The sequence below is a fragment of the Trifolium pratense genome, linkage group LG4 (assembly GCF_020283565.1).
Source record: "Trifolium pratense cultivar HEN17-A07 linkage group LG4, ARS_RC_1.1, whole genome shotgun sequence".
Lineage (NCBI taxonomy): Eukaryota > Viridiplantae > Streptophyta > Magnoliopsida > Fabales > Fabaceae > Trifolium > Trifolium pratense.
This window is the reverse complement of record NC_060062.1, coordinates 27,750,937-27,778,116: the sequence shown is the minus strand read 5'-3', so window position 1 is coordinate 27,778,116 and position 27,180 is coordinate 27,750,937. Positions and strand designations below refer to the sequence as shown.

Sequence of the window (27,180 nt, the reverse complement as noted above, 5' to 3'; positions counted from 1 at the left end):
ATCATAAAAAAACATTTGGTATAATAATTAACAAAATTGAGCCTAAAATAAATTTCCAAATAGAACACTTTAACAAAATAATTAACATTAGTGTTACAACTTTTAAAGTAAGAGAGAGTTTCTCATATAATATTTTAGGCTCAAATCGTAAGATTATATAGTTTAAAATTATATATGATTCTCAATTCTCACATTCAATCAACACCAAATATTTAAAAAATTTCACAAAATAAATTCAAATCCCATAAACCAAGGATATGATATTAATATCAAACAAATATTCTTGAATTGAATATATAAAAAAAATATTCTGGGTATAAATTATAATTAAATTTATTTCCAAAAGAAAAAAAAGATATGCATAAGGTATGAATTATAATTTTATTTCCAAAAGAAAAAAAAGATCAATTAAATTGATTTATTATGGAAGAAAAATATTTCCTTAATAAGACACGATTCACACCTTAAGCATTGTAGTAGCTAAATTAATTCATAATAATTCAGAGGACAAAATTATCGTATAAAATAAAATGAATGAAGTATTAAGTCATGCACACCTTTTATTTTAGTAACATTCAAACTTAGTATATGAAAGTAATAGGAAACATCACAATTGTCAAATATAATGTAAATAAATAATCACTTAATTCATCATTTAAAAGGTCAAGTTGATTTCATCTTGCAAAAATCCCAGAAGTAATAGGTAGTATCACAATTACAAAAATTTGGCTAATAGAAATCACAAAAGAAATTAAAGGATATGATATTTCAATTGATATTTGAAAATTTGTCAAATCAACTAGTTTTATTTTTAAAACAAATCATTTAATTTCAAATGAATCAATCATAATACTTCCTTAATCGATAATGTACTAAATTGAAAACAATAAAAGAAAGAAATAAAAGGCATTCAATTGTTTTCAATGAGATTGATTGACCAAATTAACATATGAATGACATTTTTTTTTACGGTACATAAGAATGACATATGAATGTATTAGTATTGTACTAAATTATTGAATTCTTCTAGAATTCGCATGGAATAATCTTGAGTTCTTCATGAACTACTCTTTTGAATTCTTCAGGAATTCATAGAGAATAATATGAGTTCTTCAGGAACTATGTAATAAATCACTATCAATTTACAATCCTTCAAGGATGTAGGAATATTGAATTCATCTAGAATTCATTGAAGAGAAAAAGAACTTGTTTTATTAGTTCTTCAAGAACTATATAACACATAAAAGTATTTTGATGTGCAATCCATTAGGGATGCATGGTGATAAATGGTGATATTTCGTAAGTTCTTCAGGAACAAAATTAATTTTTCTAAGTTCTTCGGGAACTAAAATTATGAATTCTTCGGGAATTCATGTATTAAATGTCTAAGTTCTTCGGGAACTAAGAATAGGTTCTTTAGGAACCAAGATTATGAATTCTTCGGGAATTCATGTATTAACTTTCTAGGTTCTTCAGGAACCAAAATTATGAATTCTTAAACATGTTTATGTTCTTTTGGATGATCGAAGTGTCGATGTTTCACCATACAGGTGTCGGTCACGAAGCATAACGATGCTTCACCAGACTATTGTCGGTCACGAAACTCAAACAATATCAAACATCCAAAATACATATTATAAATAAATAAATAATTGATCAACATTTTATGTAATATTAATGATCAAAGTGTTATGCTTCACCATACAAATGTCGGATATCACGAAGCGTAAACAACATTGAATCAATTAAATACATAAAGAAATGATGCTTATTTATTTATTTAATTATTTAATTATTATTATTTGATCTTTATAAGTATACAAGGTTCAAGCGATTCATAATCATATAATAATCAAAAATAAAAACTACTTGTGATTTCATTCAAATAGAATAAGAATTGCGTACCTGATAACGTGTTATGAAATATAAGTAATAGTAATAATATATAAGTATAGAGGAGAGAAGAAGAGAAGAGAGAAAGAATAGAGATTGTATTATTCTCATCAAGGTGTGTGTTTACATGACAATACAAGTCCTATTTATAGGACAATATAATGGGTCAGTGGAATGGGCCAATGCTTAATGGACATCCACCAAATTATTCATAACATAATAATAATAATAATAATAATAATTTGTTTTTTATGGTGGGCTTGTACCTTGATCGACAAAGAATTAATGTATAAAAGGCTTTCAGACAAGTAAGAGGGTAGTTAATTACATATTTGTATGGTGGATTATGACAAAGAACAAAAAGATGGGCAAGAAGTGGCATATAAATCGTGACTCATTCTCAAATGTTCTTGTTCACGTGACATTCCTCTAATCTTTTTCTTTTCCAAGTATAAATCTTCACTTACTTTTGCTTCAAGTTAAGAAAGAGTATTATAGTTTTAAGATTCAACACATCTTCATTAATAGGCTCTTCGCTAAAAAATAATGGATAACAGTACTTTATAGCGGGTGATTTATAGCGAATAGCTTATAAATTAGTTTTTAACTTATAGTGATTAAGCTAATTGATTGAATTTATAATGTTTGGTAAAATTAGCGGTTGAGCTAGCATATAAGTATGAAATGACATAAAAATTATGTTTAATTAATATTAAATTTTTTCAAATAAGAAAGCAAGAGTAAAATTGGATGAAAAAAATATAAGCTATGAGCTAATAAGCTACTTTAAATAACATTTGAAAAATAAGTTGTAGGTTCTTTTTAAAAAGCGTTTACCAAACAGATCTTTTTTTATCATATGCACTTATAAGCTAAAAATTATAAGCTATAAGCTCGAAATATAACCTTCCCAAACAGAGCCAACCAAAATACAGTCACAAATCACCAAATAAACGACGAACGAGACCTAATTTAGCGGAAAAGATTTGATAGACTCTTAGGATATGTCAAATTAAACTTAGAATTTTGAATAGGAAATATGAATGCTTCAAATAAAATTTTAGGGTTAAATATATTTTTGGTCCATATAATTTTTCAAAATTTTTATTTTAGTTCCTAAAGATTTTTTTTCACACTTTATAGCCCTTAAAGTTTTTTTCGTCAATGTTTTTAGATAAATTCTTACGATATGATAAATTAAAGTTCAAATTTATGTTTCAAATAAAATTGCTGTTTTCCTTTTTTTGTGTAAAAAAAGTAAACAATTACTCCATATCTGCCACGAATTGTTCACTTTTCAGCATATTTTTTTTTGGAGCAACACTTTTAAGCAACTTATTAATTAATTACAAAGGTACGCCACTACAGTGGCGATTGAGTAAAGAATTGATTATTAAAAAGAAAAAAGTTGATTGCTCAACAACTCCTATAAACTATTATAACTCAACAGCTTATATTACAAATAAATCAAATTTGTAACATAAAAACCTACATTGTAAAACTATAGATATAGCAACTAGTGAAGATCCTTCAATATGTCCTCACAAGTAGTGCAGTTGCATGTCAAAAAAAATCATGTAAGACATAGTTTTTCTTTCATTATATTATATATGTAAAGTTTGGAGTTTAGTATTATGAGTTTATATCAATTTTGAATTTTCTTTGTTACTTTGATCTTGAAATTTCAGGTAGTTTTGGACAATGGTATACTACAAGTGTATTTATCAAATCCAGATGGATTTGTGACTAGAATACAATATAATGGCATTGATAATCTGCTTGAAGCTCTTAATGAAAAGAATAATCGAGGGTACATCATAAGATTAATTTCTCTTTTTGCACTAATCATTCAATTATAACGGATCTGGATTTCACGCAATAAATATTTAAATCTTTTAAGGATGATCTAATGACGATTCAATGTGACTCAATCAATCTTAAATTAATGACCAAAATATATTGTTGACCTCAATTGATTAATAGGTATTGGGATCTTGTTTGGAGTGAAGCAGGAAGCACCGGAACAACCGGAACATCCGAGCGGTATGTTAAAAATGATAATCGAATGAAAGACAAAAATTATTGACAAAAACTATGAATTCCTCTCTAAAATTACTAATGAAAATATAAATTCATCTCTAAATTTTCTTCAATTTTTTCGTCGTTAATGCAATTTTTTTCCTAAAACAAGTTCACTAATAGATGTTTTGTTGTTTTAGTGTTGTTATTGTTATGATGTTGTTTGCAAGTAATTAGTTACACATGCAGGGTTGTGGGAACAAGTTTTAAGGTTATAATGGAAACAGAGGAACAAGTTGAAATCTCATTTACAAGAATATGGGATCAATCTCTAAAGGGAAAGCAATCAGCTCTAAATATAGACAAAAGGTACTATATAGGACCTATTTGTTATAGATTTTTTAAAATAAGTGTTAAATAATTTTGTGTAAAAATTTTTTTTTTGAAAAAGCATTTTGTGTAAAAATTACAAATAAACTTTTTATAAAAGCTTCAAATTAAAATTTGGTTTGAATAGTTATTCTTAAAATGTTATTTTAGGTATTTGATCCTTTTATTGAAATTTTTTTGGATGTCAAAATTTCGAAAAATCACTTAATTTTGTAGTTATTTCAAATAGATTTTCATAAAAATCATTTTTGTAATACAACTTTTTGAAAAATCTGTGATTTTGATTATGTTTTGATTTTCAATAATGTGTGTTTATGTTATATGATGACAAAAAAACATGTAATATTTTGAAAAATGGTTTTAGATAATCTATTTTCAAAAATACAAAAAAAAAAAATCCAATTTTTTAAATCTAAAACAAACAGTCCCATGTTAAGATTGAAATTAGTCTATAGTTAAAGATTACTCTGACAACAAGATAGTGACCATGATACACACTTCATAGAAGGTCGGCCCAAGAATAAACTTTTCTTATTCTGAGGGCCTAAAACAAACTTTAAAGTTTTTGTTTTTTTTTTCTTATTTAGAAAAAGAGTAAAAGTTTCAAACCAACATAGATAATATTAAAAGTATTTTTTTCTTAAAAGAAATTTCCCAAATACTTTTATGTTACTCATAAAATACAAAGTTTCATACTATTTTATACCATTAAAAACACTATTTTTTTCTTTTTAGAAGGCATTTGTCTTTTATTCCGAGACTCTTTTATTAATGTGAACTAATGAACTTATGACGGTTCCGTATAAAATGGACCCATGAATAAATTGGTCCAAGATGGACACCACAATTATTTTACCTTTGGATTAATTAATCCACACAATAGTATCATGCACTCTCTACACGCTATCTTTTCTAAGTAAATCCACGTTCCCCTTTCTTTTTCGTTTCGCCGAGAAATACAAGTTCTCTTCTTCAATCCATGCTTATGGAAGCAAGTTGTCTTCAACCTCAATTAACCGAAATTTATGATTAGAAATTTTCATCTTTAAAAGTTCTCATAGATCCCTTACTACCCCAATCAATTATGCTCCTAATTTCATCCGACTCAAATAATTAATACTACATTATTTAGAGAAAGATTAATGAGTAAGATTTTTCATAAAAAAACTAAAATTTTCTCATTTTATCTCAATTAACATTTCAGTGAATGAACACAGTACCAAAAAACACATTTCTGAAAGAACACACCATAAAAAAATAAAAATAAAAAACAGTTTTTAATGAACACTGTACAACAGAACAAATTTTGAATGGAAAAAATTACAAATACATAAGAAAAATACAATAGTGGATATAATTTCATAGTTGATATAATTTTGGGTATTTGTTACTAAAGTTTTGCAATGGTTTCTTACCATTACATATATATATTTTCTAGAGAAATAAAAACAGGAAAATATTTGTATATAGAATGATTTTCCTCTATAAATAAAAACAATTATTTTTTTTAAGATTAATTAAAGAAAGATGAGGTTGTTGAAGAGGTTGTTGAAGAGGATGATGTTTTACTTTCTATGTCATGTCTTGCTTAATTTATGGAAGAGGGTGAGGGTAATGTTGTGGTTGCTGGAATCTAGAAAGAGAAGAGAATAGAGAGAAGAAGATAAGAGAGAATTATATGTTATAGAGAGTGTATCACAAGATCACTGTGTCTACTTATGAGTTATGAGATAACTTTTTTTCTTGATAATTTTTTTATATCTTTGGGGGCCTAAAGTCCTTGCTTAGGCTGCCTTACCCTTGGACCGATCCTGACTTCAGATGTAACTCAGTTGTAGGAACTTAGTTTTATAACTTTAAGATATTGAGTTCAAATCCATAATCATCTCGAAAACGATTGTAAAATCGTAATGAATGATTGTGCAGGTATGTGATGCTAAGCAATTCGTCAGGATTCTACTCTTATGCTATCTTTGAGCACCTGAAGGAGTGGCCAGCTTTTAACATACCTCAAATAAGGATTGTTTATAAGCTTCGTAAAGACAAGTAAGCAACAATTACCCAATGAAACCACACACACATACAGAGTAGATATGTTTTTTTTATGAATTTAAACGACAAGAGTTTAAACGACAAGAATTGAATCTCAGTAAATCGTGGCAATAAAGCTAGCTACTCTGCCACTTATAATACTTCATTGTATATCACATGGTAGATAGTACTTATGAAAATAATAGACCATATAGTACTATGAAGTTAGCTTTCTGCAAATTATAATTTTTGAGGTCATAAATAACTCATATGTATGTATATAGGTTTCATTACATGGCTGTGGCGGATGATAGACAGAGGTTGATGCCTCTACCTGATGATCGATTACCCGGAAGAGGAGAAGAACTTGTTCCTCCAGAAGCTGTTTTGCTTGTTAATCCAGTTGAACCAGAGTTCACAGGAGAGGTACTTTTTATTCAAAGATTCATTTAAATTAACTTTGAATTTAAGAAAAAAAATACTAAAATTCTATACCGTAAACTTTAAAAATTATTTCATATATCTCAACTTCAACATGAACCTCTAAATATTTTCTCTTGAAATTTTAAGGTTGATGACAAGTACCAATACTCAAGTGAGAACATAAACCTTAAGGTTCATGGATGGATAAGTACAGAATCTGAAACAAATCCAGCAACAGGGTTTTGGGTAATCATACCCAGCAATGAGTTTCGATCAGGTGGCCTTGTTAAACAGAATCTCACCTCTCATGTTGGCCCCATCAGTCTTGCAGTAAGTATTCTTTGTAAAAAATTTCACCAACCTTTTTTACAATATACTATATTGATCGGAAGAGTGATATAGTAACGTTGGTTTTTGTCTAATATGCGCAAGTGAGATGATTTTTTTTATCATGCATAAGTTTGTTTTTATCATTGGATCAACATGTCATATTATATCTCATTTAATTCAATGGTCTAAACAAATTTGTGCATTGAGAAATACTTATCTTACTTGTGCACCATAGAGTTCGACCAATAACAATACATTTTAAGCACTCTTTCTAATACTCTCTTTTTAACACTCTTTATAATATTCACTCTCTAATATAGGTCTCTCACTTTGAAAATACTTGTATAAAGTGGTGAGAACTACTATGATTTCAACAAATTAGAGAATGAGTGCTAGAGAGTGTGTTAAAAATAGCGTATTTTATATGAAATGGGTTGAACGCATTGCAGTAAAGTTGCATTCAGATGCTCTGAGGCATGCAATTTTGATCGGACAACTACAAATTCATTAACCGCATGCAGTCATCATCATGGGTGGCAACTGCTCCCAATCCAGATCCGGATTTTGTATCACCATCTTATTATTAAGTTATGAAATTTTAGAACAACTTTTTTTTGAATGTAGAACAACTTCTTATCACTAAAATTATAAAATGATTCATAAAATTAAAATATTTAACCACATTTGCCATTTTGAGTCGACCAATTTAGTTTTAATATTGTTTAAAAAAAACTGATGTGATAGAGAATTTTCAATTTTTTAAGAATCATTCAGAATGTTTTAAATTTAAGAGATAAATTATTTTTGCTTCTACAATTTTAAAGATTAATTTGATGATCAACTAAAATGAAAATATTTTTAATATTTGTTGTATGTGTCAGATGTTTCTTAGTGCTCATTACGCAGGAGAGGATATAGTGCTTAAACTCCAGCCCAATGAGCCATGGAAGAAAGTTTTTGGGCCAACTTTTGTCTATCTTAACACCTTGTTGGATGGTAATGAGGATCCACTAGAGCTTTGGGAGGACGCCAAATACCAGGTTTAGAATTAACTTGTAGAAATTTTAGTTTCATTTAGCAAAAATACATGTAACAATTAAAAAAAGTATTCTTATTCTCCTCCGCATTGCTCACTCACATAGAAAAATACACTATTAAAAGATATCTTTCGATAAAATTTATTTACCGAAAAATATCTTCTAATAAAAGAGAGATTTTTGAGCAAATTGGAAGGAGGAAGAACGATACCAAAAAAAAAAAAACTACTAAAACAATTTAAAATGTCCTCTCTAGATGAACAAGGAAGTACAAAGTTGGCCCTATGATTTTCCAGCTTCAGATGATTTTCAAAAGCCAAACCAACGTGGCAGCGTTTGTGGCACATTACTAGTTCGTGACAGGTAACCCCATAATATATAAATTCTTGTGTGAGACAAATAGATTATTTATAGGCCTAAATAAACTAAATATTATTGTCTTCGTGAGTTTAACTCAGTTAATAGGGATATCATATATATTATGCATGAGTCGAGGTTCGAACTCAGACACTCCACTTATTCACCTTTAAGGTATAATTTATAGTCACCGGGCTACTAGACAAAAAAAAAACTAAATATTATTCGAAGATCATATTAAAATTATTTGATTATTAATATAAGATATTAATTAGTTGCACTTCATACTAGTGAAAAATGTTATACTACATTTTATTGTCAAAAAATTATATTTGTATATTTTTTACCATAATGAAATGCAGTTTATAAGTTCTGAAAATGAAAATTTTCAGGTGTGTAAGTGACGAGTGCATAATAGCTCAAGGTGCATACATAGGATTGGCACCACCAGGAGATGTTGGATCTTGGCAAAGAGAATGCAAGGTTCGTCATGATCAAATATCTATATATATTCAATGCAAAAAAAAAATCTATATATATTAGATATATATTGTAGAATTTTTTCACACCTCTAATATCATCTCATATGTATACATCTAAAAAACAATGTAAATTTTGTATCATCATTTAAAAGTACATTTTCGATCAAAATATGTCACCTGAAAATATATTTATGAAAAATACATAGATTTTTTTTAGTAATGTAATAGGACCGTAAAATTTATTCTCGTAAATTTAAAGATTGAAGAAGCGATTGGCGAGCAATTTTGACTCACAAGTCACAGTGTATTTTTGGTTAGGGATACCAATTTTGGACCAAAGCAAACAAGGAAGGCTACTTTTTAATCAATAATATAAGGAGTGGAGATTACAATCTATATGCATGGGTTCCAGGTTTTATTGGAGAATATTGGAACAATGGAGTCCTCAAAATAACCTCAGGTTAATTCTTCTAAATACATGCACTCTAGACTAGAGCAATGAATTTGAGAGCTACTTTAAAAAGCACATCTCTCTGAATTTAATAATTCAAATGAGAAAAATACTATTGATCTAACCTGACTAGAAATGCGACCCGCGCCGGCATTGCTCCGTTTATGCCCTCGATGAAGTGGAGGGGGTTGTGCACCTGCAGATATTTCGACGCTCAAAACAGTTTTGGTGTGGAGTATAGGTTTTCTCTAAGAATGAATACGTACCTTGTGAATGCATGGGAAGATTGTATATATAGTCCTCAACGCGAGGCCAAGGTCCTTGATGACATTAATGGTCATCAAGTGGCTGCCGGAAAACGGTTGGAAAGTTATGATGAACAGTTAATGTTCATCATTCCGGTGAACGACTGTTACAATGCGTTGAGCATTAAGACCGTTTGACTCGTAGTCGTTATTTGTGGGTCGTTCCTTATTGGGTCTTGCTCGACAGTCCAGCTAGCAAATCCCCAACTATTGGGCTTCTAAGCCCGGTCCAGAGCAATTATTTTACTAAATTTGAATAAGAGTGTTTTTTAGAAATCATAGAGATGGGAAAATAAGCACTCAGTTAGTCTGACCGAAAAGTAACCAAACTATTTTGGTTCGGCTCAACAGATCCGACTAAGCATCCTGCCTTGGTAAAGTTCCTTCTTGGAATTGGATTGGGTGCAGTCAAAATACCTATACAGTCACGCAATCAGATATTAGTGGTTGTCTGATTATGATCAGATGGTCCTGATTTAAGTACAATATTTTTAAAATTATTAAACAAAAATTAAATATGTTTTTCTTGGTCTGTCTAATATTAATCAGATAGCTACAAATATTGTGACTGCGTAGAATCCGTTTCGATTTAAAGCACATGATCTTAACATATTACTATTAAAATTTCAAAATTAAGTCTTCAAATGTATACTACTTTGCAAGGCTTATATTTTGTCCATGTTTGTTGATTTGAGTCAAAAACGAATGTTAATGTTTTGTTGAATCCTATGGAATATATGTAGGTTGTGAAATAAACCTTGGTGACATAATTTATGAGCCTCCAAGAGATGGTCCAACATTATGGGAGATTGGAATTCCTGATCGCTCTGCTGCTGAGTTCTATGTTCCAGATCCTAATCCAAAATTCATAAACAAGCTTTTTATTGACCATCCAGATAAGTTAGTCACCTTCCTTAAAAATAATTTTAGATAACAACAAAAAATTGTGGTTAAAAGTGAAAAATCGTTGCCTAAACTTTTATAGACATCTGATTGAAAATATTTTCAAGAAAATGCTAACGCGTGCCCTTACCATTAGTCTAGATGGCCGAAAATTATATTAGACGATTTTTTTTTTTTAATTTTTGCCCACAATTTTTCACGTAATCATTGCCAAAAAAATAACCTTAAAGGTAGTAACATTTTGATTTTATATGTGATCTACCACAAAACTAACCACCATCTATAATCTATATCTATATCTATATAATGATAAGTTATGTTGATCATTCACAGGTTTAGGCAATTTGGCTTGTGGGAAAGATATGCAGAGTTATACCCAGATGAAGATTTGATTTATACCGTTGGTATTAGTGATTACACAAAAGATTGGTTTTATGCCCAGGTCACCAGGTATACCGAGCTATACCTAATTTTTTAGTAAAAATTGGATTGATCAAACAATATTGTAGAACCTTTTTTAGTAAATTCAATCCATTAAATGTCAAATATTCACTACTCATGTCGCTAATTTATTCGACAAGCAAATAAAAGTAACCACATAAATAAATTTTTAAGTGGAGTTAAAGTTAGTTTGTGTGTAACAACGACAAATTTACTCTTGTCGCTAATTTTTGGAAATGGATTCAGTGTAGTCGCCTAAGATGCACTCAATGCATCATAGCCGTGTAATTTTAATTCGACGGCTCATATATAAAGATAGTTTTGATTTTTTTTTTTAAAATACAATAATTCCGACTTTCAAATATGAACCCTACGATCTTGATCGAACAGTCTTGATCGAACAGTCTTGATCTCACTTATTGCATGCAATCACGAGGTGTTGCTATTGACTGCACTCAATCCAAATCCGTAATTTTCAATAGTTGGTGGATAAATGTTTTTGTCTTTATAGTGATTTAGTTAAGTCGCTAAATAATTTTGTGCCCGATTTTCATAAAGTTGTTAAATCACAAGTTACTAATGTTATATTAGCAACTTATTTAACATTTTCTCCAATAACTGGTTGTCTAAATTAGGCACTATATATCAAAAAAAAATTATCAACTAATTTAGTGTTGCAAAAATTTTACCCTTTTAAGATGAATAAGTAAAGTATTCGAATTTATTAAAACAAAATTGAATGTTCGAAATTCAAACTCTAACTACTGTATATACAACAATTTTTCTATTGATCATTCTAAAGAAGTTAATTGCTTTTATTATTATTATTACTATTATACACACTCACACTTAAATATGTTAATCATGTTTGTAGATATTTGGATGACTTTTTATTATCAGTCTAGATTAAATACTACATATATGCATGAAATACAGGAAGAAATATGATGGCAGTTATCAAGGAACTACATGGCAAATTAAGTTCAACCTAGATGATGTGGAAGCAAATAGAATCTATAAATTGCGATTGGCTCTTGCAAGTGCAAATGTCTCTGAGTTACAAGTAAGTAATCATAAATTTATTAATACTTACACTTAATCTTACCACGTGTCTCATTCGATTAATATTGTTTCTTTTAAATATGAAGGTTAGAGTAAATGATTTGAAACAAGATCCTCCACTATTTACTACGGGTGTGATTGGAAAGGACAATGCAATAGCTAGACATGGAATTCATGGACTCTATTGGCTCTTCAACATTGATGTGTCAAGTATTTTGCTATCCCAAGGAGATAATACTATATTTTTAACACAAGCTATGGCTACTGGCCCCTTGGCTCTCTTTCAAGGAATAATGTATGACTATATTCGTTTAGAAGGCCCCAAATATGTTTCTTCCCATTAAAGAAAACTAGACGGCTGCCCGTGCGTTGCACGGGTTCAGCGGAACATGATTTATATACCAATCATGGTTGCTATGAGCCAAGGAAGCTAGTCATAAGCATATATGGACATTTCTTAGGGGGAGTATCATTTATATATCAATCATGGATGCTATGAGCCGAGGAAGTTAGTCATAAGCATACAAAAATTACTTTGGGGGAGCATCATTTATATATCAATCATGGATGTAAAGGATATGGTGCAATATGGATATATCATGTAGTGTAATAAAGTGTACAAATTATGATAGGTTAGTACAAAAAAAGTACGAACCATTGTTGATAATTATGGGGCGAAAACTAAAAATTTAGATAAGCGGCATGCAGAAATTACAAACCTTTGTATCAGGAACGCATAAAAATTAGGAATCTATGTGAATGCTCAAATATCGAAGTATCATGAAACTTATATGACGCAGAGATTAGAAATTCTCTGTTAGAAGATGACCTAAAGCGCAAAAATTAAGAAACTCTATTAGAAGGATACAAAAATTACGAACCATTGTGGATACTTGTGTCGAATAAAAATTATAAATCTCTCTATCGATATATAGAGGTTGACATATGATGCAGAGATCAAGAATCTCTCTATTAAAAGAAATTCTATAAGTGGCGCGCAGAGATCATAAATGTCTATATTGTAAGCACAAAAAAACTACAAACCATTGTGGATACTTGTGGCGCGAAAACTAAAAAATCATATTCGCGACCCGCAGAAATTACAAACTTTTGTATCAAGAACGCATAAAAATTACGAATCTATGTGAATGCTAAATTATCGTAGTATCATGAAACTCTATATGACGCAGAGATTAAGAAACACTCTATTAGAGGCTGACCTAAAGCGCAAAAATTAAGAAACTCTAGCAGCGCGCATAAATTATAAACCTCACTATTAGAAGGATACAAAAATTATAACAAAAAAAAGAAGGATACAAAAATTACGAATCTATATCGATACTCGGAGGGATCCCTTAACCATGGCTCCTTGATCCTTGTAGCTCATATGCTCCTTGATCAAGGAACACCATTTATATGTCAATCATAGATGTTGTCAATCATAGATGTTGTAGATCATGGTAAATTAAACATAATTAAGTGGATGCCTCAGTCATATCGAATTTTATAGTAGAGACTTCAAAAACCCGTTAAATGTATAAAATTTAATTTTTACTCTTTTTTGTGTGCAATTAATATGGTTCTAAAAGACAAACATCAATGATTTAAAAGAGCAAACAAACTTAAAAACCAAACCATAATAAGTACAATACAAAAGTGAACCACCCTATTGTTGGATGGTTCAGTCACATCGAATTTTATAGTAGAGTCTTCAAAGACCCGTGACACGTATAAAATTTAATATTTACCATTCTTTTGCGCAATTAATATGGTTCTTAAAGACAAATAAAAAATGGCTCAGTGACATCAAATAGAATTTCATAGTAGAGCCTTCAAAGACCCAAGTACTAATAAAAGATATCATGCTCATACTGACCAATAATGTTTGTTTTAATATGCCTCTAATTTATATAAACTGTTGACACAATAAAGCTGCACAAAGTAATTTTATATGTTCGTTTATCTTTCCTGCAAATCTAATGTTAGAAGCTATTTGAAGCAATTGATTTTGTAACTTTATGTATTTAGCAGGTTTGTTTGACTTTTTTTTTGTTATGGAAAGTTAAAGCAGTTTTGTTTAGTACGAGATCGCTTCACACCTCGCGGTGCTTACACCTCTTGCCTATCGAAGTTCTGTTCAAAAACCTCGTTCGAGAACTTGTATAGAGAAGAATTTCCCGCTTAGCAGCAGTTCTTCTATTAAATGAAAGATGTGATTAGTAATTTGATATCCAAATAAAATTGGCCATGTATAATGTGACCCAAAAAACTGGCCATGTATAATGATTCTATTCATAATTGAAACCCTCATTTTTTTATACAATGAGGATAATTAGTTGATAGATGTCAAACTCAGTACAATCAATTATATATTTTGATCCAAATAAAAACAAAACACCAACTGATATTTAAATTTAACATTTATTATTAATATTTGATACATCTCTCAATAAGAAAGACAGAGGTCCAGAGAGATACATAATACATAGAGGGATGCTATTATAAAGCATCAACTAAGCACAAAGTGCACATACAAACAAAGACAGTAAGACAGGGAAATAGCAAAACACCAAGAAACACACTTATTAGAAACAAAGGAAATATGACCATGAACATGGTCACTTAGCACCCTCAATCTTCACACATGGAAGCTTGGTTTCCTTTGAAGTCGTAACATCGCCTTCGTCAACATCAGCAGACCTCTTTCCGACTGGCTTGTTTGTTGGTGGATGAAGTATATCAGAGAGAGACTCATTGATCCTGTATCATAAGGATGAATAGCAATGTCAGTAACATGTTTGGTTAGGGTCACATTGATTGCAATGTCCATAACTAGGAACCGCAGTTCGGGGCATCGTGCACTTATCACAATAGAGCTGACCAGCAACTAAATTGATTCTCGAAGCACACCTAGTGCAAGCCTAGTAAAACCAACCTGCATCGGTATCGAAACTCACAGGCCCATGCCAACACAGAACCATAGCATTTCTACAGCAATAACAATAGTGTTGGTGTGATTAAAAAACAGATAATTTTCTACAATATTTTAAAATTGAAAACTAACCTGAGTAGATTCAATTAGCTCTTCAATAGTCATCCTAGGTGTTTGCAACAAATCATCAGCCACACTTAGTACCATAGAGCCAGACATTTGGCTAACAACTTGAGTTAACTCTACATTTGCAGCATTCATCCTTTTGCAAAATTTAGTAAAATAAAAATACAATTATACACTCAACAAATAAAGAACAACAGATACTCATAGAGAACAGTTGAAACATTACAATTACCTTTCTATGTAGGCAGCTACCTTGGGAAGTTCATCATTTAAGAATAACTTGGATCCATAAAAAGAATTCGAGACTCCCATTGAACCTAATCAATAATGACAAACAAATTCACTTGATGCACATAATAAATATGGAACTGAAATTATTCGAGTTCTCCTTACCAAGATATTTCTTAAGTTTGCACAATTGAAGTATAATTATCACAGGGAGGGATTGGTCATGGCTATCCAGATATTGTGTAACCTGTTCGCCTTCCAAACTGATGTTGGTTTAATTTTTGTTGTTTTCGTTTATCATTGTCTGAATGAGTTCCTTTTTTTTATGTTTAGATATGAAGCTGTATCCTATTTCCTCTACAACGAAAAAGAACCAAATTCATAAGTAAGTTCGAAACAATGATGGAATAAAGTGCATCATTGGAGTTAGATGAACAAACTTACTCCAATCCTTGTATTCTAGCTTAATGATGTCTGCTTACACAATTTCTATTGTGCAGAACTATTCTGCTTAAGAATGGAATTGAGAAATACATAAGGAAGGCAAAGCAAACACATGCCAACTATAAGGAAGCTGCTAATGATGCCTTGAGGGATTTGGGGCTGGATAATTACAACTTGTAGCTGATAAAATTTTCATCTCTATATTCTTTTTTCGTGTAACATTATCGATATTCTCTTGTTTCTGAAAAAAACACGAGTATGTGACGACTTCATATTTCTACCGTCTCTTTACCAAAATATATGTACATGTACTTTAAAAAATAGTAAAACCAAATGTTAGGAGTTTGTGTGATATAACTGGGAAAGTTGAATTCATAATCTCTTCACTTAAACATTGGATATGTGCAATTCATTGTTTTCACTTCTCTATCTATCATATTGTTGTGTCCAAAACCAAAATCCAATAGTTATAAGTGATATATATATTATTTATGAATTGCATATCATACATCTCTTTTGTATATTTACACATCTATGAAAAACAAATTGATGAAGATAAGATAATACTGACCAGCATCAGGAAGGCCATCTTTACGCAAAACAAATGTCCTCTTCTTTTCATGATCAATAATTGCAAAAAAAAACTGACACATAGCTACATCATCATTGGCTACACACATGTGAATAGAATAAGTCAAGTATTAGAATTAGAACAATACACATGTTCTTTTTTGCATATAAACTAAATGACTTTATGTTTAGAATACTGCATTTGCTTACTTACTGATGTTATAGATGGATGTTATTCTATTAGTTTCAACTTTCAAATTAGTACTACCTGCAAGCAGAATACTAAAATAAGTCTGCATCCTCTTGAATACATCACAAGAAACAGGTTAAAGCATATAATAATACCTCATCCTCAGTTTCTACTTGAATTCAAAAGATTCATCACATTAATGGAAAGTGTAGGAAATGAGGGAGCCTACAAAATTGATAGAAATCAAGAAATACCACTCAAACTCCAAAGTAAAAGAGAAAAGAGTACATGATTCAACATTGTTTACTTGAACAAAAGGAACATCAAAATGGGCAGATACTCCTTCAAAATCATTTGGTGATGAACCATACCTGTGATTGATGCTTATTAGTTTTAGGTATCGTCTGGCTAAATATAAAATACAACAAATTTTAACTATTGCCTTAAGCCTTAAAAAAGTGTTCTCTTAGATATGTTTAACAATTTGCTGTCGTGGCACCATGTATACCTTAATGGCTGCCTTCCTACAGACACCGTCTACCCTGTGCCACAGATGAGGGACACTACATATTTTTTTAAAGAAATGTAGGACAATGTGATTCTTTTTGTTGCAATAGAGACTTTTAGAAGAAAAAAAAATCCTTGCAAATCAGTATGAGAACTTAAAGTGAAAATTTTAGAATAGAAGTTATGAAACCATATGGGATTGCTAGCCTAGAACACTGCCTTTGTACTCAACCTTTCTTTACTTACAGTTACTTTTATCTTACTTTACTAAGCTTTATTGTTTCTGCCTTTGGCCCTGACCATCACATATGTAGAACGATCTTTTCCTTTTAATTACCAAAAATAATAAAAGTGACTTTTATTTGCTGGCACTTTAAGAATAGGGACTGGTCAAAAGCAAAAACCAACTCTCTAGAATATTACTTGACAAACCTTGACAATATGGAAAGTTTTTGAGAAAATGTGAAGTAGTACTTGTGGTCACCACTGAGAATTTGTAATTATTTTCCTTCAATTTGGTACTTAAGTTAGAAGTACACACAATCACTACTGAAAGTGCAATTCAATGAGGCAATCAATCAAACTTGTAAAAGGAGAATTAATTAAAGCTGTAAAATTTACACAAAAAGTAATAAAATAATAAAATAAATGCATCCAAGAATGAGAAAATAACTCACTTCAACATATGAGAATTATTTCTATCTTCCATTCCTCTCATCAGCCTTGAATGTATAAGGTTTTTCTAGGCCAGCCTCATTATATCCTATGAAGGCAAATTCAATTTACACAAACAACCACATAAATTATCATGGTGTACAGTTTGTGAATTACACCAGAACTAAACAATATGAAGAAAAAAAGTTTAAAATGCACAATAATTCGTCAAAATTAAACCATATGGCCACTATTATATAGTGTTTAGTTCTGGTGTTAGTGTTCTATATTTTGATCCACATCAATCATAGAATGAGATCTCATAATTCAGAGGTCTATATTTCCTAATTTTCATACAAATCCCTATAATGTACCAAGCATCAAACTCAGTTATATTGACCCTGTGGGTAGACATCAAACTCAGTTATATATACAAAAAAAAACATTTACCTTGCAGAGCTTCCATGGCGGTGAGAGCGCATTTGGGTTCAGTAAACTCCACAAAACAAAAAATCATAGCCTTGTCCCCACTCTGTAGTATGCATGATCATGTAAACACAATTAAATATCCATATTAAATCAAGCAAAATAATTGGTGTATATTAACATTCTACACTAAATATATTAGATAAGATTAGCTATGTATCATTAGAAGTAATGTTCTCTAAAGTTTCTTGTAAAGAATCCATGTTATTGTGTTTAAAATACACCACGGTGCTTCAAGAAAGATAAAGACCATTCTATGAATTGAATCTTGAACATGCTTGAACACCAGTGCTTGTAAACAAAGCCTCCACTGATCAAGTGATCAGCCGGGTACCAAATGTAGTTATTTTGCTATATTTTGAAACATAAAGTGAGTGAAGAAGAATTCAGTTCATTCTTTACACCATTCTAATAAATTTTAATGCAGAAGTAAATGAACTAATGTAAAACCATCAAAATAGTTCTATATATGTGGTGCATGGCTATCAATGCCCAATATAAATGCCATCAGAATAAATTGAGGAAAAAGTGAACAAAAATGCATAATGGATACTTAAAGTTATGCATACTTACGCAACACAAAATATGTAGCAAGAATGAAAAAATTATGAAAATCAACAATGAAAAAATATGTAGTTACATTGATGAAATAATATTTGTGTGCTCTATCAAACACAAAAACCACACGTATAATGGCAAATATCAGAAGTGCATACCTTCAAGTTCAATGTCATTTTGATGAGCTTCTAACCTGTTGTAACAACAAACAAACACACCTTATAGTTAATCAAATAATTAAAAATATAACCCAAACCCAAAAGATAATCTCAAATTAAAATGAAAATCATAACTATTTGGTGTTTTCTTCAATTGAAAATTCTCTGTCAAATTTATATACCTGTAAAGTGAAGGCAGTGACAATAATTGTCAAAGCAAGAGAACCTGTCTCAAGGAGGTTGAAGTTCAAGTCCATTTTCACACCCATTATCCAAACAACAATTACACAGAGTGGAACCTATAAATTGTAAAATATTAGTTTTCATTATTATTAAAATAAAGAAGACTATATATGAAAATGGTTTTAAGTTATAGTTCGCAACCGCAATTGCAGCCGTAATATAAAGGATATTCAGGTGTCTACAACATTATCGCGGCCGGAACTTTGACAGCATCAACCACATTTTTCCACTATATAAAAGTCCGCAGCGAAACCGCAACTGTGACCATAAGTGAAATTTAAAACCAAAGTATCGATAATTTACATTTAGATGGTGAGAGTATATTTACCACAAACATTGCAATTTGAGTAGCAGAGCCCAATGCAACAACTAAGGAAATGTCCTGCAGCCATGAAAGTACATCAGTCTCATTCTCATAACCAATTTAATCAAACAAAATCAGAACTAAATGCATGTTTAGAAAAACGATGAATTAGATTAAATCATAACTGTAATTCTGTTAAAGCTCAAAATGTAGTTTTTGCGAGGATTATGCCGGGCAATGACACACAGTAATTTGTCAAACTCATGGTAAATTCAGATATAATGAATTCATCACTCCAACCTAAATATCAGAAAGAAAAACACACTCCAATGACAATAACCTTTTTTACTGCCAATCTTTGTGAATCTCTTCGAGTAACCTCTACTAATCTCTGCTTTCTACACAAAATTAATTCCACATTATTAATTAACAATCTTATAATAAACTCAAAATTTAAACAAAAAAATGATCATCAATTAGTTAGTATACAATGTGAATTTGTGATAGAATGAAAACGAAATTGAATACCTGAAGCGCAACCTCAATATCGGCGTCGACTACGGCGTAGAGTGCGTCCTATGAACATGGTTATAACTGATAACCGAAAACAATGCAAGATCATCAATTAAGTCTATAAATTAACATATCTTAAAGGTAGGTCTACATAACAATAACATGCTTACTAATCTCTTTGAATAGTGAGTAGTGTAATCAAATCAACACAAAAACCACCGCTAGCAACTCTGGTTTATCCTAAATTCCACAACATATAGTCATTTCAATCATGCTAAGGGCTTGTTTAAATCATTAATTAGTTCAATTATAGAGTTATCCTAATTAATCCTAAAAATCCTAAGTTGACATGCATCATGAATTTGGGGAAAAGCTAATAAAGCTACTCTATTAAGTGAGAGTTTACCTAAAGGAACCCACCAGATTTAACAACAGTACGGCGTTATTTCGCAAGCCTAAAACCATCCTTTTGTGCCGCTCGAGTACCCAAACCTGTAGACTGTAGTCCTCAAAACACCATTTTGACAGCTTCAGTACCTCAACTTCAAACGCGTCCCTAGACCTCATTTCCTAATCAAAAATTATGAAATTGGCATCACAACGACCGGAATTGAGTTAGCTAACCACAGAAACAAACGGCATCTCAATCAGAGTTACGAGGAGTGAGAATTTATCTTTTTAGTGGAGACTTGTCCTAGAACACGGGTTTAACCCAAACTTCTTCAAAAATCACCGATCAAAATTCCAAAGCTTGCATCTTGTGCCCATGTTCATTGCTTCTGATATATTCCCAGAGAATCTCAATTCCATTAAACTCACATGCAATTTACCAAATGAGAAGAAGTGAAGAATGGTGTTTTGGATTTTAACTTGAATAGAAGAAGGAAAAAAAGTTTATGGTTCTTACCTATAACTTCTCTGTAAAACTTGAACGCCATCAGAACCTCACACATGCAATCAAGTTCATAATTGAGTTCTTAAAATGTGATGAACACAGCAAGAATTCAAAGGAAATCCATGGATGTTTGATACAAAATTACCCTTACCTTGGAGCTTGAGATGAGAGGAACCTATTTATGAAATTGCATGTTGATTTAAGATGAAAGTTCGGTGGTGTTTGGCTTGATGATGATGAAACGAGAGAGGGTGAGAGCACGAGAGAGAGATAGTGAGAGAGAGAGTACGAGAGAGAAAAGAGAGAAGAGAGAGAAAAAAACTTCACAAATGAAAAAAAAAATTGGGAAAAGACAAATATATATCCCACTAGGCCCAATACATGTGTTCCATATAGCAGGCCATGTGTAAGCTTCTGCTCCTCAACATGTGGTTTGCTAAGGCTATAGATGTCAATCAACCATTGGATAGAAATTAGGGTTTGCAATTAGGGTCGCATAGTTTACCATCTTATATATATAATATATATATATATATATATATATATATATATATATATATATATAGGGGGCTGCTAACTTAGACCCAGTTGGGTCTAAGTTAGCAAGGTGCACCTTTTGAGTTGGACAAAAATACCCATTTTTTTAATTTTTGAAAGAATAGAGCAACAGGGGCATTTCTGTAATTTTCTGCAATTTTACACGCGCCCCCCACTTCTTTTTCCCCCCCCAGGACACTGGCAGCTCCTGATTGCACAAAAATCACGCGCGTGCATCACAGGCGCCGACAGGCGCGCGTGGTGGAAAGGATGACGCGGAGAGAGAAAGCCTTTTGAAAAGGCAGGCCACGTGTCATGATATGATTGGCTGCGTTAATTTTTTTCCATTTAATACTTTAAACTCGATTATTTCGTCGTAAATTAATTTTTTATTTTTTAATTTTTATACCAAAATTCATAATTTTTTTTTCTCTACAAATAGAGACTTGGTTCGTTTGATTTGGACACCGAAAAAAAAACGCAATTTTTCACTACTTTAAACTCGATTATTTCGTCGTAAATTAATTTTTTATTTTTTATTTTTTATACCAAAATTCATAATTTTTTTTCTCTACAAATAGAGACTTGGTTCGTTTGATTTGGACACAGAAAAAAAACCCAATTTTTCACTACCTTAATCTCATTTTTCACTACCTTACATCAACTCACTGAAACCATTCTACCAGAAAAATGGTTTCGGAGTACAAATCTCTGAAACCATTCTACAAGCTAAATGGTTTCAGAAGCAAATAACTAATAATCAACTTACTGAAACCATTTTACCAGCAAAATGGTTTCAGATTACAACTCTCTGAAACCATTCTACCAGATAAATGGTTTCAGAAGCAAACACAATTAATAAATTACTCACTGAAACCATTCTACCAGTAAAATGGTTTCAGAATACAACTATGTGCAACCATTCTACAAGCTAAATGGTTTCAGAAGCAAATAACTAATAATCAACTTACTGAAACCATTCTACCAGCAAAATGGTTTCAGATTACAACTCTCTGAAACCATTGTACCAGATAAATGGTTTCAGAAGCAAACACAATTAATAAATTACTCACTGAAACCATTCTACCAGTAAAATGGTTTCAGAATACAACTATGTGCAACCATTCTACAAGCTAAATGGTTTCAGAAGCAAATAACTAATAATCAACTTACTGAAACCATTCTACCAGCAAAATGGTTTCAGATTACAACTCTCTGAAACCATTGTACCAGATAAATGGTTTCAGAAGCAAACACAATTAATAAATTACCCATTGAAACCATTCTACCAGTAAAATGGTTTCAGAATACAACTATGTGCAACCATTCTACCAATTAAATGGTTTCAGAAGCAAACATTAGTTTTTAATTACCGTTTTATCTCATTTAATTAACTAAAAATAGTTTCAGGTCTCCAAAAATTTCATAAAATATACCAAAAGTTCCAGAATATTATCTACTATTTTCCTGGTATAATGGTTTCAGTGAGTTGGTTGAGTTTACAACACACAAGTAACGTATTTAGTAAACAATAAAATGAGATTAAGGTAGTGAAAAATTGCGTTTTTTTTTTGTGTCCAAATCAAACGAACCAAGTCTCTATTTGTAGAGAAAAAAAAATTATGAATTTTGGTATAAAAAATAAAAAATTAATTTACGACGAAATAATCGAGTTTAAAGTATAAAATGGAAAAAATCACGCAGACCCATTCATATGCTGACACGTGGCTGCCTTTTCAAAAGCAAAATTTTCTCTCTCCAGCTTATAATCTAGTGTGGCGCAGACAGGATGATCTGATAGATCAGGATGATCTGGGCTGTCTGATTGATCAGACAGTCTTAATGAGATCACATCTTGGGTGTCTGATGGAAATCAACGGTCTGTAACCATGGTCCTTCCGTACGCGCGCGACACTGGATCCACGTCTATTAATTGTTTAAGAAGGTGGGGCGCGTGTTGTTATGTTTTTTTTTTATGTAAAATTACAGAAATGCCCCTGTTGCTCTATTCTTTCAAAAATTAAAAGAATGGGTATTTTGGTCCAATTGAAAAGGTGCACCTTGCTAACTTAGACCAAACTAGGGTCTAAGTTAGAAAACCCCATATATATATATATATAGAGGATGTATCACATGAGAATGATATCTTTATATGAGAATATGAGAATGAATTTTCAGCCTTTGGATTAAACTTAATGGCTTAGATTAAAATGTTCCACAAAACTTTAATGTGTGCCTCATCTCTTCTCCTTCCACAGAGCTTGCAACAAAAATCCTTTCACGACCAGATCTGTGGCCGTTGAACCACCTCCACCCCGGTCGCCACCGCTGACCATATGGTGTTCCGCATCTCTTTTGTTGTGCCAGTCTGCGAGATCTATTCCTTTGTCTTTTTTTTTTTTTAGGTAAAATGATGGCTTTAAAATCAAAAGGAAAATTTGGGATAATGGAATTTTTGTATAGTGCTAATCCCTTAACTCTCAAATTCAACGTTTTTTTGTTTAAGATAAGTTTACAATTTACAACAATATATCTCAAATTCAACGTTTTTTTGTTTAAGATAAGTTTACAATTTACAACAATATATGAAATCTAAAACCCAGAACAATGAATGAAAAACAAAAAAAAAAATCGACTTTGCCCCACAAAAAAAAAGATGATGTTTGAAATCAATTCATGTTACAAAAAATTGTCATGTGGATGAACATGAAGCGTGAGTGGCTTCGCCAGGAGAGAGACTTGATCGACGGAGGAGTGAGTTGGAACAGAGAGTTGATCGCCAGAGGACGGCAGAAATTGGCCGGAACATAGTGATTCACAGTCGGAGGAGGTTGGCCGGAACATAGAGAGAACGCAAACGAAATTTATGGTCAAAGGAGGTTGGCCAGATCTGTCGGTGGATGGCGGAGAGGAGATGAATAACGCGAGAGGTTGAGAAAAGCAAAAGTGTGGCACCTGAGAACGAGGAAGAAGAAGATAGAAAGATGGTTAGTGTGTAATTAGGTACAAGAGTCACTTTTTAATCTCAGCCTTTCATTTAAATCTTAATGATTCATATTCATTCTCATATTCTCATATATCTTTATCATTCTCATAATATACATCCTCTATATATATATATAGATATAGATATAGATTAGGCTCAATTATACATACAATATATTGAGGCAAATTAAATAAATCAATTGGTTAATTTTTTTTGTAAACTAAAAACATTATAAGACATCAATAGATATTATAAGAATATCTAGTAGCACTAATTCTATTCCGAATTTCTTAAATTAAATCATGAATATTTTTCAAAATAATAATATATATATAGTTCGGAGGTACAAAACGAAACCACAAAACCATTTTGCAAGGATATGCCCAATTTTTCATCAAGAATATTTTTGTGCAATTAACAATAAAAACACTTATTTATGTTTGGACAGTTTTCTATAAGATACTCCTCTAGTCTTGAATAAAAGCAGCAAGAAAAAAGCACATCTTTAAGAAAGTGGAGTAAATGATTAGATAAAGTTATGTCATTTTCAATTGGGTTATGTTAATGTATGTCATTAGGACACATGTTAAGATAACTTAATATAGAAATTCTACATTTAATGATGCAAGAAATTTAATGCTTGAAAGATAAAATGTACAACTAATTTCAATAAATACTTTCTAAATTTGCTTCCTTAACATGTGCCAACATGTGCCCTTAAGGGCACATGTTAACATTCTTCTTTCCAATTTTACCCTTACTTTTTGTTTTAAATTAAATTACTATTTATTACGCTTATAAAAAAAATTACTATTTATTATGGATAAAAGTGAAACTAAGGGTAAAATTAGAATATTGATAATCTATATCTATATCTATACTATATATAAAGATAATACATGAGTTTTGATGTGGACTTTTCATAATACCAACAATACCCTTGATTTTTTTTAGTAGCAACAAAAAAAATTTATTAACAAACTCACCAAAACATAAGGCACATCTTTTTTTTAGCAAACAAAAATATTTTTTTAACGAACTCACCATAACATAAGACATTTTTTTTTATATATTCGCGCCTGCCTGGCCCGATAGTACTATATATGAAGAGAATACATGAGTTTTAGTGTAGATTTTTCATAATACCAACAATACTCTTGATTTTTTTAGTAGCACAAAATTTTTTATTAACAAACTCACAAGAGGTTATAGTGCATAAGCTTTTTCCTTATGTACCATGCATAAATAATGAAAATTGCTTAACGCACCCCCAAATTGCTTAGAGCACCCCCAAATTGCTTAGAGCGCCCCCAAATTTTCTCGCGTGCCCCCCAATTTTTTTCGTCCCATAGGTTTTTTTCTAGCGCGCCCCCCAGTGTTTTTTTCCTCCCCCAGATTTCTAGCGTGCCCCCCCAGTTTTTTTTCCTCCCCCAGATTTCTAGCACGCCCCACTAGTTTTGTTTTCCTCCCCCAGATTTCTAGCGCACCCCAAGATTTCTATCACGACCCCCATTTCCAATTAAATAATTTTGTTGCTTTGAAGTACATACTATAAGAACTAATTTTAAATTAATTGTGTTGGATGATTATATAGCCATATTTTAATTTAAAATTACATATTAAAACATGTACTGTAATTATGGTTTAATTTATCACAATTAACATAAAAACTATTAAGTACATGTAATGGTTTTTTAGTACAACCCTCTGAAACTATTCCACAGCAAAATGGTTTTGGCATGATTAAGTACATCTAATGGTTTTGGAGTACATATCCCTGAAACCATTCCACAGCAAAATGGTTTTGGAGTACAGATTTCTGAAACCATTCCACAACAAAAATGATTTTAGCATGATTTTAGTTTAAAACTAATTACGAAAATATTTAACCATACATAATACTTTAAAAATTATCCCTAATCAATAAGCTAAAATTCAATTAATCAAAATTTGTATTAAAAATAAAAATCTGGGGGGCCTTAGAAATCTGGGGGGCGCGCTAAGCAATCTGGGATATTTGGCTTATGCATCATAACTTTGCCCCAAACTCACCATAACATAAAACACATTTTTTTTAGCAGCAAAAATCTGTTATTAAGCATTTTTTTTACATAAGTTAGACACAGGCAGACGCGAAACGCATCTGTCTGGACCGCTAGTAAATATAATGATTATAGTAGGTTTTTGTTTATATTTGAGACTTCCAATTTTTTGTTTTGTTGCTTATATATGAGACCGAAGAAAGTAATTAGATAGAATATGCATAATCGTCGATAAGATATCAGTGAAAATATTAATATTACTAGGCCGAACATCTTCATTCTTCTTGGATTGCCAATTGTATGTATAGTGATAAATTTGATGTTTTCTCTTTAGGCCCCCATCGTTCTTCCCCCCCCCCTCCCGGATTTTACTTTTTTGCCCTTCAATAAAAATTTCAGTTGCTACGAACCGAATTTTTTTTGCCTTGAAAATAAAATTCAGTTTCTGTTAACCGAATTTTCCTTGAATTTGAACTAGAAAAAAGTTTGATTTCTTCGAACCGAAGTTTTTAGCATGAACAAAATTGGAATATTTAGATGTATAAATGATACATGCGGGGCCTAGAGAGAAAACATCTATAAATTTAAGAGTGGACAATGGGCCGAGTTGGGTCGGATCGGGCGCAAAACCCTCACCCAGCCCAAACCACGGGTGAAGATATACTTAAAACGAGTCAAATAAC

At 31.3% G+C, this 27,180-nt stretch overlaps 2 protein-coding genes across 30 annotated transcripts; one reads left to right on the top strand and one right to left on the bottom strand.

Annotated features, from left to right (window-relative positions):
- Positions 1 to 3,319: 3,319 nt before the first annotated feature.
- Positions 3,320 to 12,892, top strand: LOC123920152 (probable rhamnogalacturonate lyase C). Of its 2 annotated transcripts, XM_045972333.1 has the most exons (15): positions 3,320 to 3,470; positions 3,582 to 3,703; positions 3,877 to 3,936; positions 4,162 to 4,281; positions 6,229 to 6,348; positions 6,618 to 6,759; positions 6,904 to 7,086; positions 7,968 to 8,126; positions 8,380 to 8,486; positions 8,873 to 8,963; positions 9,281 to 9,422; positions 10,462 to 10,618; positions 10,955 to 11,071; positions 11,999 to 12,125; positions 12,211 to 12,892. In XM_045972333.1, the coding sequence occupies exons 1-15, from the start codon at positions 3,429 to 3,431 to the stop codon at positions 12,466 to 12,468; spliced, it is 1,947 nt and encodes a 648-aa protein (XP_045828289.1). In that variant the 5' UTR covers positions 3,320 to 3,428; the 3' UTR covers positions 12,469 to 12,892. The 2 variants fall into 2 exon arrangements, with proteins under 2 accessions (XP_045828289.1, XP_045828290.1); XM_045972334.1 differs by lacking the exons at positions 3,320 to 3,470; positions 3,582 to 3,703; positions 3,877 to 3,936; positions 4,162 to 4,281 and adding an exon at positions 5,928 to 6,136.
- A 1,618-nt stretch (positions 12,893 to 14,510) lies between these two features.
- LOC123920150 lies at positions 14,511 to 21,404 on the bottom strand. Of its 28 annotated transcripts, none has more exons than XM_045972315.1 (18): positions 21,084 to 21,396; positions 20,945 to 20,981; positions 20,458 to 20,816; positions 20,053 to 20,118; positions 19,865 to 19,922; positions 19,549 to 19,602; positions 19,160 to 19,276; positions 18,978 to 19,012; positions 18,226 to 18,307; positions 17,799 to 17,884; positions 16,922 to 16,985; positions 16,788 to 16,839; positions 16,639 to 16,692; positions 16,426 to 16,524; positions 15,415 to 15,499; positions 15,189 to 15,318; positions 15,060 to 15,112; positions 14,511 to 14,884 (listed from the first exon to the last, which is right to left on the bottom strand). In XM_045972315.1, exons 10-18 carry the CDS (start codon positions 17,837 to 17,839, stop codon positions 14,743 to 14,745), a joined length of 720 nt encoding a protein of 239 aa, XP_045828271.1. In that variant the 5' UTR covers positions 17,840 to 17,884; positions 18,226 to 18,307; positions 18,978 to 19,012; positions 19,160 to 19,276; positions 19,549 to 19,602; positions 19,865 to 19,922; positions 20,053 to 20,118; positions 20,458 to 20,816; positions 20,945 to 20,981; positions 21,084 to 21,396; the 3' UTR covers positions 14,511 to 14,742. The 28 variants fall into 28 exon arrangements, 22 of the variants coding, with proteins under 22 accessions (XP_045828271.1, XP_045828269.1, XP_045828272.1 ...); XM_045972313.1 differs by having other exon boundaries at positions 20,945 to 20,955; XM_045972316.1 differs by having other exon boundaries at positions 20,458 to 20,794; positions 20,945 to 20,955.
- Positions 21,405 to 27,180: the final 5,776 nt, after the last annotated feature.

Excerpts from the sequence above, each read along its gene's own strand:
- LOC123920150 (XM_045972310.1), bottom strand. The coding sequence starts at position 17,839 with ATGAGAGGAATGGAAGATAGAAATAATTCTCATATGTTGAA. Across the intron at positions 16,986-17,798 it reads AATAATTCTCATATGTTGAA|GTATGGTTCATCACCAAATG; the intron begins GTGAGTTATTTT and ends CATCAATCACAG. Across the intron at positions 15,113-15,188 it reads AGCTAATTGAATCTACTCAG|AAATGCTATGGTTCTGTGTT; the intron begins GTTAGTTTTCAA and ends TTATTGCTGTAG.
- LOC123920152 (XM_045972333.1), top strand. The coding sequence starts at position 3,429 with ATGTCCTCACAAGTAGTGCAGTTGCATGTCAAAAAAAATCAT. Across the intron at positions 3,704-3,876 it reads AATGAAAAGAATAATCGAGG|GTATTGGGATCTTGTTTGGA; the intron begins GTACATCATAAG and ends ATTGATTAATAG. Across the intron at positions 12,126-12,210 it reads CAAATGTCTCTGAGTTACAA|GTTAGAGTAAATGATTTGAA; the intron begins GTAAGTAATCAT and ends TTAAATATGAAG.